Source organism: Siphateles boraxobius, unplaced genomic scaffold (assembly GCF_051911475.1).
Source record: "Siphateles boraxobius isolate OS27281-9 unplaced genomic scaffold, OSU_SipBor_1 13, whole genome shotgun sequence".
Lineage (NCBI taxonomy): Eukaryota > Metazoa > Chordata > Actinopteri > Cypriniformes > Leuciscidae > Siphateles > Siphateles boraxobius.
Genome location: NW_027508733.1, coordinates 5,360,783 through 5,377,258, shown reverse-complemented (window position 1 = coordinate 5,377,258; position 16,476 = coordinate 5,360,783). Strand labels below are relative to the sequence as shown.

The 16,476-nt window shown below is 38.2% G+C and overlaps 1 protein-coding gene and 1 pseudogene across 3 annotated transcripts in view; both read left to right on the top strand.

The window, feature by feature from the left end:
- Positions 1–16,476, top strand: part of LOC143735223 (uncharacterized) — a 395,094-nt pseudogene that overhangs the window by 30,422 nt on the left and 348,196 nt on the right. The gene's annotated exons all lie outside the window — the stretch shown is intronic.
- The window catches only part of LOC143734907 (uncharacterized), a 328,536-nt gene continuing 314,145 nt past the window's right edge, over positions 2,086–16,476 (top strand). Inside the window, exons 1-2 of one of the 2 annotated variants that reach the window (XM_077225248.1) lie at positions 2,086–2,243; positions 2,329–2,478. In XM_077225248.1, coding sequence (XP_077081363.1) covers positions 2,433–2,478 — 46 coding nt within the window. In that variant the 5' untranslated portion in view covers positions 2,086–2,243; positions 2,329–2,432. The remainder of the gene's footprint in view (positions 2,244–2,328; positions 2,479–16,476) is intronic. The other variant, XM_077225246.1, reaches the window with a different exon arrangement.

The window sequence follows — 16,476 nt, the reverse complement described above, 5'->3', positions numbered from 1 at the left end:
TATGCAGTACGATAGAGATAGTCAGTCAGTCGGTCGGTCGGATTGTAGATGTGAGCTGCACCTTTCTTCAGAGTGTGCGTAAATGAGAAGAGTAAGTACATCTGTGATATTGTATTATTTGTGAAACTAGTTATTTCTGTTATTTGATGTGGATAAGAGGTAGGAGTTTAAGGAGTCGCTATGCGACCGTGGTGCTAATTATATCCACGTTCGTTCATTTCACGCTCGAGCTTCGACTCGTCTGATTTAGTACGTCGAGTTAACGATATGTAATATCGTGTTTAGATGTGTTCATACTTTCATATTTGTTGTTAGGATTGATCAGTACTTTGTGGTTGAGTAAATTAAGAAGTAAGTGGTGGTAAATATTGTTATTTGGATCGCTATCGAGGTTTCTCTGTCAAGGCTTTGCTAGCTCGAATGGAATATAGCATTCAGTACGGGGTTTTTTCATAATAAAACCATCCAGCTGTTTAGTTAGTTGAAGCTATAAAGTGGATTATCATAGATGACAGTAAGTGCTTTCTATGTGGGAATTTAACTTATGATAGAAAATCTGAGGATCCTTTATAATAAGTGTTTGAATCTTTACATTATGCTTACAGTATTAGAGTTTAAGAGATATACTGTATAGTTATATATACTGACTATTGTTTGCTTTGTTTAGTAATGTATATTAGTGCTTAGAGAGGAATGAGTGTATGCATATGTTTGATTTATTCATTTGTAATTTGTTTCTCTCTTTATAGAAACCACACTCATAATTACACTCACCCTCAAACTCACTCACACAAGAAAGAGGAATAAAGAAACAGAATCAGAACTATTTCTCCGCTCTTTATTTCATACTCTGGAACATTTGGCCTTAAGTGGTGTTCTGGCCGACACACCTGAGTGAACTTGGTGATAAACCCAGAACTAGCACCTAGACTGAGCGTCTACCCATTATCTTCACTACACATACGTTGCCTTAATAAAAAGGTGTTTTACTGCAGCATTGCGTGATACTATTTTATAAGTGATTTCAGTCATTTTGACAAATAATAAATTGTATTTAACCATACCTGGAACGAGACGTGAGGATTTGTGGAGGATTCCAGTGAATTATTAAGTAGCCTATATACATCGTAAATTAAATCGGGAGAACAGACCACAAATGTGCAGTATGTGTTGACCTTTGTCATATATTACAGCGGAATTCAAAACGAAAAAAGAAAATAATCATGAGGAAAAGAAAACAGAGGTCTTCCTACAGATATTCTTGTTATAACATGTCACATTAAAACACCAAGTGCTACGTTATTCTTAGATAAAACATGAAAGAAAACTGATAGCTCATTAAGTTAAACTGACGGATCAGCTTTATTTGTAGGGCAACCTTATGATTTGAAATGATTTGTTTCAGTCTTTTTGAATGGAAGTCCCCCAAACCGGAAGTGCCGCCCATAATTCGAAACGCACTAAGCTTGTCAGGAATAAGGTGGATAGTATTATTATTATTAGCCTTAAAATACAATTAAGTATATTAAGTACGAGTATGATATATAAGTAATGTAGCCTAATAAGTGAAAAAAATAGTAGGCTATATATAGCATAAATTGTAAAATAATATAGTCAGTTAAATAAAAATAGTAAATAAAATAGTCAGTTGTGAATAGTACAATAATAGGCTATAAAAGTAGGCTATGTGGTGTAGTAGGCAGAAGATGTACGGTCTCTTGGAAATGCAGAAAAAAGGCTTTCTTCAGCCTTCCTTAAGGTCTGTGTTGTGCCTTTTAAGTCTCATTTTCATAATTAAATACCGTTATCGCTAGCTATTAATAGTTTGACTTTGGTGGCCAACTAGCTGTCAACATAATGAACAAGTACAAACAAAAACTACTGTTTAGTCTTACCTGTGAAAGGTAATTCACCAAAATCTGGTTTAAATCGTACGACGGTTTGTAAAACCTCAAAATATGCAGGCAGTTTTTCTTTAGTCTACTTATGAGAGTTACGGCAAGTTGCCCGGAGAAATATGGCGGCGCCATGACGTAAGAACCAACGGCCAATGGGGCGTTTATGTATTTTGTTTTAGCATGTAGCTTTCGATGACAGGTGGCGCTGTGCGCATGTGTTTGGTTCAAACAAACGGAAGATTCTGCCATTTTAGATACAGGACTGCGCTTGTGCTGTTATTGAAAACAATAACCATAAAGACACGGCTCTTTAAGGATAATAGAAATTATCAAGTTAATACCCCGGTAAATGTTTAGAAGTGTAAACGTTTCTTTATAAGTCAGGGTTTGTCTCTGTTTGTCGTCTCATATAATAATATCTCTGTTTCAGGGTGCGGCTCAGAAACGGAGCGCTGAAGAACACTCCGAGAACGAGGACATTAACAGCTCTACACATCGTCAACTTCATCAAAAACCACTCAACTCTGCATCAATATGAAGAGCGCACTTACACTCTTTCTTTTCTCGTTATTCTTGACTGGTAAGTGTTTGTTTGTTTGTGTGTATGCGTGGTTAAACCTAAATTAGTTGTACTTTCGGTTTCGCTCTTCCAAAACCGAAAATTCGCGTTGTATTATTACCAGAGTTTCTAGTGTTCATGCGAATAATGCTAGGGGAGAGCGTGGCACAACCTAACACTTTTTGACTTTCTTAGTTTGTGTAAATCCACTTCAGAGAATAAATACCCTGTAAATATATAAATAATACATTTATCTAGTTTTATTTCATTAATACAATGTAGCCTCATTAATACAATTCATTAATACAAGTGGTGATGGGGTGGTGATGGCGCAGTGGATAAGACACATGCCTTTGTTGTGAGAGACCCGTGTTCGAATCCACTGTGAGACGCCAATGTGTCCCTGAGCAAGACACTTAACCCCAAGTTGCTCCAGAGGCGTGCGACCTCTGAAATATAGCAATTGTAAGTCGCTTTGGACAAAAGCGTCAGCTAAATGAATAAATGTAAATGTAGCCTATACCGTTTAAGACAGCTTAAAATGTTTTCTGATCTGATAAAAAAATACGATAAAAATATTTTGTCAATAAAATACAATTAGTAACGTTTTCGTATAAAATAATTTATAATAACGTATATATAACGTATAACGTATATATAAATAACGTATAATGAAGAAATAAAGTAATTTTATTTTATATTTAATAATTAATTATTAATTATTAAGAAATTATTAATTATTATGTTTTGAACTATGTTGTATAGCAGTGTTTTGCAGTGTTTGTTGTAAAATGAGGTTTGCATAAAAACACTGCAAAACACTGCTATACAACATAGTTCAAAACATAATAATTAATAATTTCTGAACATTGACTCTTTATGGTCTTTATTTATGTTTTCTATATAGAATTCATAAAAGTATAGAATAGAATAGCATAGTTCTAATAGGGGCTCATTGTAACGCTGTGTGACAACATGTCCCGCCTGCACAACTGGGGTTTAAACCCTGCGAGTGTCTTCTGCTGGTTAGATCAGCATTAAACATCCAACTGTTAAATAACAGATATAAGATTAAAATAATATCAGATTTGTCTAATTTTAAATAAACAAAAAAATAGAGATGAAAAATTACTTAAGAAATGTACTTTTGCTATAGTTAAATAAATGTTCAGTGATATCTTTTGGCACAATTTTTTTCTCTATATATTGTTGATATGGCAACAAGTAAATGCACTAAGTTTCGTCATGCTAGCACATGTGGAAAGTATTAAACCATGAGTGTTACAACTAGCCCCGCATTAGGTTGTGCCCTGTTCATCCCTAGATTGTGCCACCAACACTATATTTGCATTGTTTTAATAGGTTTAGGGTAGAGGTAGATATGAACGTTAATAAAGCCTCAAACCTCATAAATATGATTCTGGTAGTAGGACAATCTCATAGGTCGTGTTTTTCGCTGTCGAATTGTGCTACCTACTGTTTAAATGGGATTTTTTTTCACAGTTGGGGGTGCATTTCCCTTTTAGCACCCCCAAATTTTTTTCCTTTGGGGTGCTAAAAGGGGGCTTTTACAGTTCAGATGAGGTGCTAAGAATTTTTTTAAGTGCATCAATAACTTCAATATCCTGCATGCATTTATTGCATTTTATTTTCCATTTTCTAATTTCTCTGAACATCTTTATTGGGCTATTACCTTACCAGGTCTCTTTGAATAAACAATGGTTTATTGAAACCTGTAGACTGACACTCCCATAGACACATAGGCATCTATGTACTTTAAGGGTGCTCCGATTGATCGGTCGCCGATCATAATCGGCCGATAATTGCTTTGGGATGTGTGATCGGCGGTCTCTATAAAGGCCGATCCAGAAAAGCCGATCAGATGACGCAAAACTCGCGAGACAATTTTTTTACGCCCTGGTAAAAATGGCTTCACCGGTCTGGCAATTCTACAACATGGCTCTCAAGTGTCAAGCATTGAGCGTGACAGTCACTCATTTCGGTCTTTTGTCACGCTCTCCTGCCACACATTGTATTTCTCATGCTGAAAAACTATTTGTAATATATTTAATATGCCGCAGCGGCCAAAACTCTGGCCGCGCCGCTCTCACTGTGGAACCGGCATGAATCAAGCGCGTCTCCTCTCGTGTTCGTCGAGCTACACGATAGCCAATCAGAAAATAGCACTATTGTATCTGGTTAAGATTTAACGCAACAACCAATGACAAAAATGTATCCAACCCCCCGCCCCCCCGGCTGGGTGTGCGTCCGTCAAATCACTCGTACATATTTTTTTCTCTCATCAAAACTGAATATGTTCATCAGCAGTTACAGTTATATCAGGCAAGGATACGTTTGTGTTTTATTTTGTGATTACACCGGAATGAATCGAGTCCGCAACGGCAATAGATTGAAGCGCGCGTCCGAATGAAGACTGCGCGAGACACAGAGCACTGTATCCATTCAACTGATCGCCGCGGCAACGAGCGCGCAGCTTGAGTTCAAAAACACATTATTTAATAGCGAACTAAATGAATGATCTGCTAGTTAACTGAAGATGTTTTATTTATTTATATTAGGTACATGGTGGGACAGACTTCACTGGATCTAAAAAAAATCAATCTAACCATAGATGTGACCAGTAGTGGTGGCTTTCTTAATCTGTATAAAATTAAATAATTTTTAGGGATGCACCGATCCGCATTTTTTCACTTCCGATCCGATCCCGATACCTGAATTTGGATATCGGCCGATACCGATACTATTCCGATACCAGAGCTGTGTTTGCTTTAATATTATTATTATCATTATAGTTGATTTTATATGATGCTGCAATAAACTTCTCTCTACAGGCAAGTATGATATGTATGCATGTATGTCCCAAAAAGCAATTTGAGGTAAGTATAAGGTTAGAAACAAATAAGAGACAATAAGTGTAGGCACCAGCACCAAATCTGGTAAAACGTTACACATTGCTGTTTGTATTGTTGTAAAATACATTCATAAAAAACAAGATAACAAAAATCAAAAAGATAAATTATTTTATATATAGTCTAGCTACTATAAAATTAAGACATTTTTTTAATGTATAGCACAGCTGTTTATTGAGGCAGCAACATATGATAGATGGGACATTTAATAATCTTTCATTGCGCAAAAGTATTATGATATGATTATGAAAAACTCCAACACAGTGCGGCTCAAAGCGCTTATGCGCATCCCGAGCGCAGAATGATGCGCTTGAAGCAACATGGAGTCACAGCGCGCAGCGCGTCGAGTCCGCATTGAAAAGTTCAACGCACAAAAGAAAGACATATTGATGCGTAGTGTATTGTACAGTATCTATATATGCAATAGTTTATTCAGCCTTTTCTTTTAACAGTTTTAAATTTCAGTTACTGTGTGCTTGAAGAACAATTATAGTGCTCTCCAGTGTTGTGATCTAACAGATAACGTTAAAAAGTAACATGATTAAGGTACAGCAAGTCCAGCAAGATAGTCATTTTATCCGAAAACATAGAGCTTTATCTACAGATCAAGTATAATAATAGTAATTTAATCATCTTGGAGAGTTTCATCGAGTTGACTGTCATAACCGAACGCGACGCGCTGTTGAATGCTGAATGAAGAATGATTGACAGCCGCAGCGGAGGGAACAGTTTACGTGATCTTGAATTTAATGACTTAAATATTCATTTCTATCTCACATTATACTATAGAATGACTTCAGAACACTTATAATATAGTGCACGAACACTTAATGGTGCTTTATAATACTTTTGTGGTGCTTAACAATAACACAATAGTAAACACACAATATCGGATTTAGATCGGCCTCGTCTGACCGATACCCGATCCGGCAAAAATGGCTGTATCGGAGCCGATACCGATACTGGATCGGATCGGCCCCATCCCTAATAATTTTGCAAGGGTTCTTCACACACACACACACACACACACACACACACACACACACACACACACACACACACACACACACACACACACACACACACACACACAAAGGTTTCTCTATACCTCCCTCTTCCTCAATAAATGCACACAAAATCTGACTAAGAATCCCAGAAAAAAGCAAAGTTATAGATACAGATATGGAAGTTGTTAGTTTTTGTTGCTGTGCACTTTACTACCTGTGGTCCTTTAAGTGTATTAGAAAAACTGATGGCTGACTGACTCAAAACATTATTTTGGCTATAGCCTTTTTTGTTGCTGTTTTTAGTTTAAAGTAGTCTAAAGCTAAATTTAAAGACTCAGATGTTCTGTCTTTTATTTATTTTATTTTATATTCTACAGGAAAGTTGTGTGTCAAGCCCTAAGCTGCTCCCAATAACCAAGCTGCTATGTTAATACACGTTGCTTGAAAATCTATACACAGGTGTCAATTCATTATGCATTGTCTTCTATTAAATGTAATACTTAATGTACATTGTTGTTAAATATAGTTTAATAAGTAATGCTACATGATAAAAAGAAGTCTTCAAATAGACCCTGTAATCGGTATCGGTATCGGGTGATACAGCTTCCAGTAATCGGCGATCGGCCCCAAAAATCCTGATCGGAGCACCCCTAATGTACTTATTATAAGCTAAATGATGGAACGCGTTTGTGCTTTTAAAAAAACGCAATCAAAATGGAAAAAAAGCTCAGGGCGTTGAGACGTGTTTTTAAAAGTTGAACTTTTAACATGACAGTTTTTTTTTTTTAAACTCGGTGCCGAAAAACTGGAGAAAAAAAAAAAACTTGAAGCAGATGAGGTCAAGAGTCTGTTTAAGCTCTGTCACCACTAGGCTAGTGAAATAATTTATATTAAGTGCAAGAATTTATATTGTAAGGCCTGCCCAATTGGTCCAACGACAGTCTCCAATAATCAGGTGAAGGTTACGTGTTACTGTCTTTTCAGCGTGGCAAAGTAATTTAGTTCCAGTGTTTCCCCTACAATGTATAGAGCTCGGGATCGTTTCGTCACGTCGCGATGCATTGTGGGAATCACGGTACGGAAGTATATGCACTGTATAGTAGGCAGTACGTAATTACGTTGGTCATTAGATAATATTAGGTTTAATTTAGGTTATTTTTAGAAAAATTATTCAGTATTGCTGTATTGTGGACTGCTGTAATCGGTCTCACGATCGACAGGGCAAACACCTCATAAATCATATAAGTGGTGGTCTTTTTGCTTTGCTTTGTAGTCAACTCCGTTAGTGCTAACGGCTAACTGATATTTTTATGACATGGTCAAAAGATTTTCAGCTGCCAGAGTAAACTAGCTAGCTACATTTACATTGAATGTATTCATTTAGCAGTTAACTAAAGTTCTGCTGTTAAGATTAAAACAGTAAGTATGTTGCTGTGTTTTGGGAGCAAGCTGTTAAATATAAAAAATACGGATGTAGATGTTAGCCAAATCAGCATATCAATTCTCGATTAGCAATGTCACCTCGCTTATTCATCTAGATTCTGGTGGATAGATTAGGTTAGTGCAATACTAATAGGCTATGGCACAATTTGTACTTTACATTTCTAGAAAGCATCAGCCAATAGACACACAAATGCAGTGGTAATTCCTAGCTATATTCTCCTCTGTACTGGACCTTAAATGGTATTCTGTTGCTGAAGCTGTAGCTCTGTATCTTAAATGTTAGAACACTTTATTATTACTAATAGCTTACATATTATTCTATTGCTGGAGCTCTGTAGTTTAGTTGTTATTATTACATGGCTTGGTTGAATACTAATGTTGAATGCGGTCTGTTATTTCTTGATAACAGACCACTGCTACATATAACACACAGTTGCCATGAAAACAAAGCGTTGCCATGGACACAGTTCTGTTAACTCTGGAGCAATACAATCGTTTTTAAATCAATAAACTCATTTATTTTTCCGGAGACCGGACAGTTACGCTATTACCTTACTCCAACCAGCATTTGAGTGACCTCTAAAATGGCCGCCGTTACCCACAATGCACCGTTCCATGACGTCTACGCCCGAGCTCTATTCAGCAGCGCCGCCGCTGGATTTTCAGCGCCGCTGCAAAATCTTTCCATGATCAGTAATATCACGACATTGACTTTATTCACTTACACACCTAAAAACACTGAGACATGGCGACCGGCGGCGCTGTATGCGGTGGCTCTGAATCCACTTGATGACAAGAAAAGATAAAGCGTTTTTTGCGCGTGCAAATTCGTTATTTCAAATGCGGCATGCGCGCTCATAATAGAAGCGACGCGGCTCGCTCGTTTTTCCAAGCGCGCCTCTGTTCATGGTTGCATAGCAACGACAGACGCCATGGGAGAGCAAGCGCTTGTGGAAAGGAGAAAGCGGACTTTTTTTTTTTTAAAGATTCTTTGATTAATAAAATGTTAAAAAGAACATCATGTAATAATGTTTCACAATATTAGCCTACTGTTTTTTCTTTATTTTTGATTAAATAAATGCAGTCTAGATGAGCGTAATACTTCTTGAACTCTCTGCACGTCCCTGGAGGGTAGTGAAGTAAAATAGGCTATGTAAGCTAGTCGCCTTTTAAACTAATGAAAAGTTTCATTTGGATTTTAATGTTCAAAATGTTTACAGGATAAAGTAAATGAAAGTACTGGTTACATAAGTGTTAAAGTGTGTTACAGAAAAAAAGATCAGTAGTGCAGGTGAGGGAGGAAAGAGACCTCGAGGGAGACACCATAATTTTCCCCCTATCAATTTCTACCTTATAGCTGAAAATTAACACAAAGGAAAAAAAACATGAATAATCCTGTCTAAAATTATAAAATGATGGTTTCTGTTTGTGACCAGTTCAAGGTACGTGCTGCAATAATCATGCCTTGAATCTGTTGATGGTATGTCATATTTGTTTGTCTCAAAATGTCAATTTCTATCCACAAAACTTGCTAGAAGTCATGGTTTAAGGGGTTATTTAAAAAAAAAACTTGCTACACAGCAATAATAACCGACAGACTTCAGAAATAGTCCTTTTAGATGCTTTAATCATCGCCGGGAGAGTACTCGAGCAATTCTCAGAGTATCTCCCAAGAAGAAGCTTTAATCACTGTGATGGGTGTCTGAGGCTGGGATTGAACTCTGGTCTTCAACTCAACTGAGCTGCTTCTTTACCACTGAGTGGATGACTATCAGCAGATGGACCCGAGGGCAGAAGTATAACTTGGATACTTAGATGATTGAACAAAAGGTGTCTTTACTGAAGAGTTTAAGTTTAAAAGTACAACAAAAAAGGAAGCCGAGCTTCCAGAGAATAAATCAAATAAACAAAAGGTTAGGCAAATCCAAAAATACAACAAACACAGCTTTCTTGGCAATGAAAATACAGATATAGTAGGCTCAAGACTGAACACAACTGTAAGAAATAGGCATGCTTAAATAGGCCCATGCAAACAAGCTAATGAACCCCACAGGTGGTATAAATCAAACACTAATGAGTGGCAACAATGAATTGTGCATAAGCTGTGGCCACCTAGTGGCTGGGAGAATAATTACAGCTCAGCGCCAACTAGAGGCAGGGAGAGTCATTACAAGCTGGAGCCTTAAGCCCCGTTCACACTGCCAGCGACACGCAGCGACAAAGCGACATGATCCCATTCATTTCAATGGAGCGCTGGAGACTTCCGGCGACACGAGCGACATTGACCGTTGGCGACAGAATGTGGGCGTGTCAAGTGACAAGAGACAAGCGACAAAAGTTGAGAAATTTCAACTTTATGCAAATGAGAAGCGATTTTTGTGAGCGACAACCAATAGGAAAGAAGCCTTTCAGTGGAGCACACGTCACCGTCTCGAGTGTAGGCAAGTCAGAGGAGTTCGAGGACGATTTCACTGTTTTATGTGATTTGACTGTATATATAATAAAATGTTGCATGGAAAAGAAACTGTCGACAGTCTCAGTGAGTTCAATTCATACATTTATAGTTCAAGTGGTGTAATTTAATGATGCAAGTTTAGTACTCCTGCAGTTCGTTTTACAGTTTCCCCTGCATTATGTTGACTATTAGGGACAAGAAATTGATTATTTGTCAAATTCGAATGACGTTTTAGTAATTTATGACCGTATGAGTGAGTTTAATTTGTTGATTGATCGATCGTTAACCTAGTAAATTATTTAATCCACTGAACACTGCTGTGGTAATATTAAAACACTCTCCCAACAGCATACTGTTTCTTTTGAGCCTAATTCCTAATCAAATTAAAATTGTATAGTTGTATATATCACTTGTGATGGTATTTTGTATAGATATGGCCAGACGTGCAGTCTACCAATAACATTAGAGCGATAGCACTACAAACGCCCACAAGCGACTTCACAGTACAGAGCCGAGCGACATACAGCGACAAAGTCGCTGGCGGTGTGAACGGGGCTTTACAATCATGGCCAGAGGATCTCAGACAAAATTCAGAGAGAATCCCACCAGCAAATGGAATACAACAGTTTTTATAGACTAGGGAGTGTTTGGAAGTTTTCCTCTCTGTCCTGCAGTTGCCACGCCCCATTTTCTTTGCCACTCAGTTCCCCATGCTGTTCACCACACCTTCAACAAATTAGCCTCAATCAGCCACAGACTTTATTAGACAGCACCTGTACACAACTCTCTCTTTGTTCATGCCACATGAAGGAATCCTTGTGTGTCGCTGCTGGAAATGCCGTGTCTCATGCCTTGTGTGCGTTATTGAACTATGTAAGTTCCATACGTTTCTCCTTTGATATGTTAAGTTAATTATGAGAATGTACACAAACCTTGCATTCCTTTTAGTCTATTTAAATGTACTGTTAGATTGAACCGTTTATATTGCTCATGTGACTCACTGTGGTAGTTGTAAGAATATGTGCATTTGAGTATTTATAGGCATTATCAGTTCATTAAAGGGTTAGTTCACCCAAAAATGAAAATTCTGTCAGTATTTACTCACCCTCATGTTGTTCCAACCCCGTAAGACCTTCGTTCATCTTCGGAACACAAATTAAGATATGTTTGATTAAATCTGAGAGCTGGATCACTCCTCCATAGGCTTCTTCAGGGATTGAAACTTGTTTCCCGAAAAGTTATTGAAGACATCGTTAAAATAGTCCAAGTGACTACAGTGGCTCAATCTTAAGTTTATCAAATGACGAGAATACTTTTTGTGCGCAAAAAACACACAAAAATAATGACTTTATTTCAACTATTCATTTCCTTCTCTGTGGGCCTCGAGTCAGTTCACTAGTATAACAGCGTAAGCTTCTGTTGTTGTACGTGACACGCATCACACACATGACCAGCGTCGGCCAATAGTGAGCCTACGTGTGCCGTAGCACTACGCTATCACACTACGTTACCCGACTAGAGGCCCACAGAGAAGGAAACTATGAACTATCCCTTTAAGTACGGGGCAGATGGAATTTATGTATTGACTTTGTTTGTATAGGCTACCTAGCTAATTTCCTGCATTCTAAGTTCTTGTACAAATGTTTGATTGTCATTCAAATGGATTGTGGCCTTGTATTGTGGCATCATGTAGCTAATTGAATCCCATATCCTTTCCCTCCTAGAAACCACACACACACACACACACACACACACACACACACACACACACACACACACACACACACACACACACACACACCTAATAAAGAAAGACATTGTGTAATTAAAGTGACTGGATAGGACTGTTCACCTCCACTGGTCTCAAGCCAGTCACCTACACATCCCTCCAAAACCTCCTTTTCAAGGAGCATAGCAAAAATTACATGAAATATTACATAATTTCCCTACAAATTGATTGGTTCTTCATATGCAAACTCTTCTGTTACTAGGTTGAAGCAAACTAATACCCAAGGCTTCAAACCTAAGCCCCTTTCACACAGCGCGTTGAACCCGGGAAATTGCCTGGAAATTGTCAGAACGCCTTTTGTGTGAACGCAAACACGACCCGGGATTGATGCTGGGATCGATGCCGGGTTGGAGACCTAGTAACATTGCCGGGATCAGTCCCGGAACGCGCGCTGTGAACAAAAGCCATAACCAATGCCGTGTCGTAATGATGACGCTGAAGTGAAAGCAGGCTAGTGAAACGGTACGTAATGCGCTAGTTTATGATCAAATCAGAGAAAAAAATGCACAAGCGTGGTTTCTCGAGAGAGAAATCGCAGCTCATAAGCAAACTATAGACGCTGCTGAGACATTACATGTCACACCGATGTCACATGTCTTTACGGGATTTTTACGGGTTGTGTGGGAACGCACTCTCTGATTCCGGAAAATCACTGGCAGTGTGAATAAACCAAAGTCAAACGAACCCGGGTCAAATCCCGGGGCACTTTATACGTGTATTTTCCGGAATCTCTGTGTGAAAGGGGCTCTAGACATCTGTCGTCTAGTTTCGTTTCCCATATTTGTTATTTTTACACGCACCCAAAGTCACGAGTTTTCGACTGGTTTCAAAACATTTAAGATTTCAAAAGCATATGAATGTTGTTCCTGCAAGAAAAATAAATGTTAGTTATGATTAATTTTTTTAAATCCATCACACTTGCAAATACTGTAGGTATGGTTAAATGTACTTTTAGTACGATTGTTTTAAACGTGTAGAACTAAACAGCATTAACCCACCAAATCATTTGACAAATAGTCACATATTAGTAACAGGGTAATATAGCATTACTTTTCACATTCCTGGCAGCTAATTCATTATGATGACATAACATAGTGTGATCAAACTTACAGGTAATACTAAATTAATTTATTAGCTGATATATAATTTATATGATTTGTGAATTCTATACATCTCTGGATGATGAATTTACATCTTCCATCGTTCCACTCTCCTTCATAGTGTCATCAAGCTTCGCCTTTGTTATTGTTTTGAAAATGCGACCTCTGGCAGTGAAAAAATGTAGCTTTAATGTCATCAATCGAACTTTAATTCATGTAATAATCTTTTATTTTCCTCTTGATTATTTATATAGTTAAAGTGAAAGAAATGGCATTTTTAGGTATGTTTTGCGACATTGTTAATTGTTATTAAGCAATAAGGCATAATTAATGTTTTTTAATTACAAGCATGTCATGTCATAATTATTTTACAGAATTATGCTTGTATCATATTTGTTATCTAAAGGGCATTTTCTGAAGTCTGTCTGTTTATTATCGCTGCGCATCAAGTTAGTTAGTGGAACAAATTACAGATTAGACACTAAACACCTTATTTTCCAAGTGATAGTGTCAATAGGGGGCAAGACGTCGTTCGACTCTTTGTGAGACTCTTAGGCGGGGTTAGATTGCAGTCAGGTAATCTACCAATCGGATTGGTTCAATAACCAGAGGTTATGGCTAAAGCAATTTAACAATGCCGCCCACGTTTGCTATTGGCACCCTTGCAGCCCCCTAAAGTCGCCTACATAACAATCTTAGTTAAAGCCCAAACAATAACCAGATGTTATGGCTAGTACATTAAGATAATGCCGCTCCAATGCTTGCTATTACCGTATTTTCCAGACTGCTGCTAAGTCGCACTTTTTTTTCATAGTTTGGCTGGTCCTGCGACTTATAGTCAGGTGGGACTTATATATCAAAATTAATTCATACTGACTGACATGAACAACGAGAAAACATTCCCGTCTACAGCCGCAAGAGGGTGCTCTATGCTGCTCCTGTAGCCTACCCCTGAAAACATTTGAACACATTATTCTCTGAGTGTACATCATAGACTGTAAAAAAATATGGACGTAGCGTCCATGACGTCACCCGTAGGTTTCTTAAGAGCGTTTTTGAAGCCTAAAGTGGGCGGAGTCAGCCGTCGCCATCTTGGCAGTGCGTCAACGCGCGTCACTCCCGGATAAACGAAAATGGGCAAAAAGGGGGTTTAGGGTGGAGTTGAGGTGCCTGGATGCTGAAACTACGCCCGGCTAGCTCGATGTGATCGAGTTTGCTCAGGCTAAGGAGCTAATGTGCTACTGGCCTCGCGCTAAAGTGACAGCTGACTTTAACTATTGGCTTTAGGTCTACTTCTTCAAGTTCATGTTTTTGCCCTTCAAAATACTATAATAGTTAAAAGACATAACTAAACGTAAGACTGTGTATTGTGATGCATTATTATTCTGCTAGATAAAAATGTATTATCATGCAGTAACTTACAATATTTGCTCTGAGCGTGTGTGTGACAGTGATTCATGCGCATACATGTCAGTCAGCATGGCATTGCACGTCAAGTTCGTAGAAAGCTTAGTTTTACATTAATTTACAGAAATCAGCTGCTTGAATGAAAATTGCTGATGTTATCGGATTTTCAGGTGACATTTTCAATTCATTCAGTTAACAGGCGCTCTGAGGTAAAGTGTGTTCAGACTGCAGACTTGGCAACGATTGTATTTAATTGTACAAGGTACAGAGACTAGCAACATCCAGCGACAATAGGGTTGCCAACTGTCCCGAATTAGCCGGGACGTCCCGATTATTGGGCCTAATTTATTTGTCTCATATGGGACCTCACTTGTTCCGTTTATTGAGTGCTAAGCTGATCTAACCACTGACTGATACAACCGCAACACAACACTTTAGAAGTGACACCGGTCATCATCCAATCACAGCCCACACTCACGCGCATCAGACTATTCGAATAACAAACTCTAAATTGATAATTATTCTTTTGGGACAAATCATTGTTTGATTTGCTAACAGAATCCTCCGCTGTCTGGTCGCTCCCGGTTCGAAGTGAAATGAAGGTGACCTGACTTGATTTGTTGCATGCAGTTAGTTGATCCTCATTTATATAGCGCTTTTAACAATGTAGATTGTTTCAAAGCAGCTTTTTTTATTTTTTTTTACATAGATGAACATATAATTTAAGGTAACAGAGATTGGTTTGGTTTTATAGTGGTTCTTGAATAATATTATTTCCAGCTAAAGTTAGTTTTGATTGATTCACTTCCATCGAAATGGTCATTTGTTATTAAATTAGGGGCCGCTAAGACGACACCGTTCTCTCTAAACAGACTTTATACGTGAACCTGTGATAGACGCTGATGGCGTTCACATGCGCATTAAGAATTGATTCTATAGTTATGTGCGTTTGAATATATGTGCGCAGGTTTGTAATTCCCTACAAACCATGCCTAAACAAACTACTTGTCTTGCCTATAAATTGTGATGCAGGATTTTATTTTATTACTTCGGGTAGGTACGCAAACCGAAAATTCCACAACGCTTTATCTGTAGAGTGGTATAGGGATCCTCCATAGGGAGAGGCTAGTTGGCACTTCAGCACTGCATTGTCATCGGGTCCAGGCAAAGGTCCTTCGTCAGATCTGGAAACGGCCTGGATTCGGCAGGCTGCGGGAAAACCTCGGGATAAACAAAGACACAAAAATTAGCGTAGATGCCATTATTCTTATGATGTAACGAGTACATCAGGATTCAAGGGAAGTGTTCCCGGTTCTGGCTGACCTAATCTATGCAGCCTAATATTGAATTATAGAAGTCTATAGAGTGTTATGTGAATGCTAGGTCAAAGAGATGTGTTTTTAGTCTAGCTTTGAACTGACAGACTGTGTCTGCTTCCCGGACAATGTTAGGAAGATTGTTCCAAAGTTTTGGTGCTAAATAGGAAAAGGATCTACCGCCAGCAGTCGATTTAGATATTCTAGGTATTATCAACTGGCCGGAACTTTGAGATCGCAATAGACGTGAAGGACTATAATGCGTTAAGAGCTCGCTCAAGTACTGCGGAGCTAAACCATTTAGTGCTTTGTAAGCAATCTGCAATATTTTAAAATTTATACGATGTTTAATAGGCAGCCAATGCAGTGTTGACAGAACCGGGCTAATATACACTTCCTGGTTCTAGTAAGAACTCGAGCTGCTGCGTTTTGAAACAGCTGTAATTTGTTTATTAAGCGTGCAGGGCAACCACCCAGTAGAGCATTACAATAATCTAGCCTTGAGGTCATGAACGCATGAACTAGTTCCGCATTTGTCAATGAGAGCATATGACGTAATTTTAGATATATTT